The sequence below is a fragment of the Limulus polyphemus genome, unplaced genomic scaffold (assembly GCF_000517525.1).
Source record: "Limulus polyphemus unplaced genomic scaffold, Limulus_polyphemus-2.1.2 Scaffold1928, whole genome shotgun sequence".
NCBI classification, from domain to species: domain Eukaryota; kingdom Metazoa; phylum Arthropoda; class Merostomata; order Xiphosura; family Limulidae; genus Limulus; species Limulus polyphemus.
Genome location: NW_013667538.1, coordinates 56,271 through 60,201, shown reverse-complemented (window position 1 = coordinate 60,201; position 3,931 = coordinate 56,271). Strand labels below are relative to the sequence as shown.

Below are 3,931 nucleotides of genomic sequence, written 5' to 3'. Positions count from 1 at the left end.
AACAAGAGTATGAGAGAAAATGTGTGTTACTTAATTAGTAGATATCAATGTGTGTGATACATAATAAGATTCAATAGTTAATTAGTTTCTTGTTGCACTAATTCTTTGTCAAAACGAAATATATAAATGCTGAGATTTATATACAAAAATGTGGGTATTGTTTAAATGGAAGCAGTGAATAACGTAGGTAACAAGTGAATACATTTACCACGAGCAAACTGTGTCTATTTGATAACTAGATTTATAATTTATTTAAATAATATGATATCATTAATATAACTTTAAATTCACAGAAGATCAACGAAGCAGGATTTTTTCACTTGTCGATGACTGTATTAATGTCAGTGTTTGTAAAACATTATACAGTTGTCATACAATAATCATAAATGTATTTCTCGTACTTAGCTACTTCATTGTATTCTCTGTAACTGCCTTGTTATAACATTTGGAGTCGATCAAGCAGTTTAAAATCTTTATTTAGCCTCCCAGTGGCACAGCGATATGTCTGCAGATTTATCCCGTTAGAAACCGGATTTCGATACCCGTGATGGGCAGAACACAGATTGCCGTTTGTGTAGCTTTGTGCTTAATAACAAACAGCAAAAACAAATCTTTATTTAACGTTATTATTCTACAGACTTCAACGGAAATGAATTCTTATATTTCACTACTATGTAAATCAAGGAAATATTTATTATTTCCAATACCAATAATTAAGATACTGCGGTTATCTGAGACTCATCAAAATCTTAAACATACTAAACTGTTCGTTTGTAAATGTAGTTAACCTGTCACTTTTATTATCGTTAATCTGAAGGATTAACAATTTACTATAATTATATGCGTGTGCCATGTTTGTGTCTGTGCATATATATTCATTTTGTAGGATTCTGACTTATATACCGTGTTGATGTTACTTATTCCTTACACAGATGTTCAAAAGGGGAAAATCAAAAATTAATGTTTTTGCACTCTAACTTTGTAAAATGGTTTTTGTTCATTTCTGTTCTATTTTTAAAACCAAAACTGAAGCAATAATATCCATAACTTCGTCTCTTGAAAATATTTCACTTTAAAGGGTTTAAAAAAGCAAAAATTGTCGTTTTATAAGAGAAAAACTGAAACTGGTTGTGACCGAAACTGTAATTTAATAAAGACCGAATTCCCTACTACTATATATCAATCTAGCTTATAAGAGAAACGCACGTTGAAAGCAATTGCTTCTAGATCATCAAATATACATTTGATCTGAGGTTAGGCAAAAACTGCCTTTATTTATATGTATATTTTCACATGAAAAAAGGTGACTTACCAAAGCATAAACATTCCCACTAAAGCATTTGTTGGTGAACCCATTGGCAGTGGATCAGTGCCGTGATCAAAACGGCCCGTTCGAGGCTTCAACATCAAGGCTGCCACAAGCGATGAAGAGGCACCTACCAAATGTACTGCGGCGCAACCCGCGATGTCAACCACGTGAAGCTTTCTGAGGAATCCATGATTGCCCCATATCCAACCAGCTGGAATGCAGAATATGACGGTGTTGAAAAAAGAAAAGATGCAGTAAGCCACGAAACTGCACCGTTCTGCAATGGCTCCCGAAACGATGGTTGTTGCTGTTGTAGCAAATGATAGCTGGAATATGTAAGTTGCAAAAACTGAACCCATCTCTTCTTCATCGGCATCCACAAAATATGAACCAACCCCGATAAAAGGGTTTGTGCCTACGTCTTTTCCAAAGCTCAGCCCATAGCCAAACATCCAGTAACCAAGCCCACCAAATATGACATCCACGGCGTTCTTCACCATGACGTTTACTTCATTTTTCTTGGTGACACAACCAGATTCAAGTAATCCAAATCCTACGAAATGTAAAACAAAGCGAATTTAACTTACAACTCCTACCTCCATTACTTACAATCGAATTAATATTTACTAAAGTTCAAATATAAATACGACCAAATACAATCCAAATAAAAAACTCTTTATTTATGCCAGAATTTTCAAAGATAAAAAGTCTTGTTGGTAAAGAGACGCAAGTAAATTGTTTTACAAGTTCAATAATTGGAATTTTTACCCGGGATGAAAAATATATTAAATGACAGTTGTAAAGAGCTATATTTCACAATCTGCACCAGCTCTAGCAAGTCGTGCTCATCATGAGACTCATTTATAGTTTGCTAAAGTCTTATTTAAAGAAGAGTACACAGCTTATGCTATTTGTTGAACTCTTTTTAGCTAAAAGTAGCTGTAACATAAATGAACAAGTCAGTTAGTATCTTAACTGTTTATTAGTATTCTGAAAGTTTGGATTCACGTTATTTTGTGGAATTCGTCGTATAACTAATTTTATTTTAAGCTGTGCATTTTTCGTTTGTGTACACCAGATAATGGAAGTAATAGCACTCTAAATTACATTTTATAATATCAAAGTGTACAAATATTAAAGTCATCTGGAAAAAATGTAATTAAAATACTTTTATCCTTTCTATTCCCAACAAATGGGTATTTGAGATAAATAAATGGACAGTCATCTAAAACATTAGAACTCTCCTTACAATGGCTTTGTTCTTGATACTATGGTGAAGTAATAAAAAGTATTAATAATGAGGAGCACTTTTAAAGTGCTTTGTTTCATTTGTGCTTGATTCACTACTGTTATTGTAGTAATTTTGAAGTATTCACTTCATAATCGCTTCACTGGTTTCTGCTAGTATGTCGAAGGAATTCAACTCACTTGGTTATTGCAATATCAATTTGATATTTTCTTTATGTCATATGATTTTCAGGGGTCTGATTAGCTTAAACCAGAGTGAGAAAGGCTTTACTTTTTATACTTAGTATGGGTTTATTGAGTATAGCACAGGGGCGTGGGGTGACTTCATAAGCTGGTAAAGCTCTCTAACATTAACTGCACCGATGATGGAAAAAATTAAGCTGGGGCTTAAAGAAATTTCTGGACAGGGTTCTAAAATAAAATCTGAGCCTCTCTTTGGTTTAAAGTATGTTGGAATGAAGCTATTCTTTATCTCAATGTGTTTCTAAGTTGTTAGGGAAAATATTAAAGACCAAAACAAAACAAACGAAATATTTTAGATAATAAACAAAACCTCCTCTGAATGGCTTTTTTAAAATTAGCAGTGTACTTGCATTAACGAGAATTATTGAGCCTAAGCCCCCTGCAGTATAAATTTAGGAAATGTGATAACATGGCTTATTAGCCCACGATATATGCATTATTCAGCCTCATTAAACGTAGTGAAGGAAGACTGTAATTAAATACACAGATCGAAAGAAAAAGCGACAGAAAAATAAAATAATGTCGAACAACCAGAAAAATTTATTATTTAAACCCCAAAGAATGTAAAAAGGCTCATTGCACAGTGAGGAAGGAATCCCCATTGGAAGTAACAATGTCAATATATTATTCGGGACAATCGGGGTTAGGTTTTCTGAATTATACTCATAGTTGCAATATACTATTTCGGATTCAAAAGAATTATAGAGTTATAAATACTAATCAAATCCTGAAATGTTTACCGGACTGAATATACACACACAAGAAACTGTATCGAATTTTAACCTTAATTGCTTATCCTTAAGACGCAAAACACCTTTGTAACCAGTCTAGTTTGTTTTATTTATACTCGGTTAATTCTTCAACTAAACCATCTCTTTTAACCACAAGTAATAAAAAAATTGGCAAAATTTAAGTGTGGTGTAAGGATGGCAGTGCCAAAAAGTACAGAAACAAGGTAGGAATGAATACACAAAAACATACAAAAAGCACTACATAAGTAGCCAAATCTTTCTAAGAATAGCTTTTTTCTACATCGAAATGTTGAATTACTGCCAGTTGCATGAATTCAGGTTTGGAACAAAGGATTTAAACTGAATACTGCTATACAATTTTACAGTGGCTAATTGCCGT

At 33.1% G+C, this 3,931-nt stretch overlaps 1 protein-coding gene across 1 annotated transcript in view; it reads right to left on the bottom strand.

Annotated features, from left to right (window-relative positions):
• Window positions 1-3,931, bottom strand: part of LOC106465388 (putative ammonium transporter 3) — a 26,301-nt gene that overhangs the window by 20,185 nt on the left and 2,185 nt on the right. Inside the window, exon 2 of the mRNA XM_022393282.1 lies at window positions 1,313-1,862. Within this exon, the coding sequence (XP_022248990.1) occupies window positions 1,313-1,862 (550 nt within the window). The remainder of the gene's footprint in view (window positions 1-1,312; window positions 1,863-3,931) is intronic.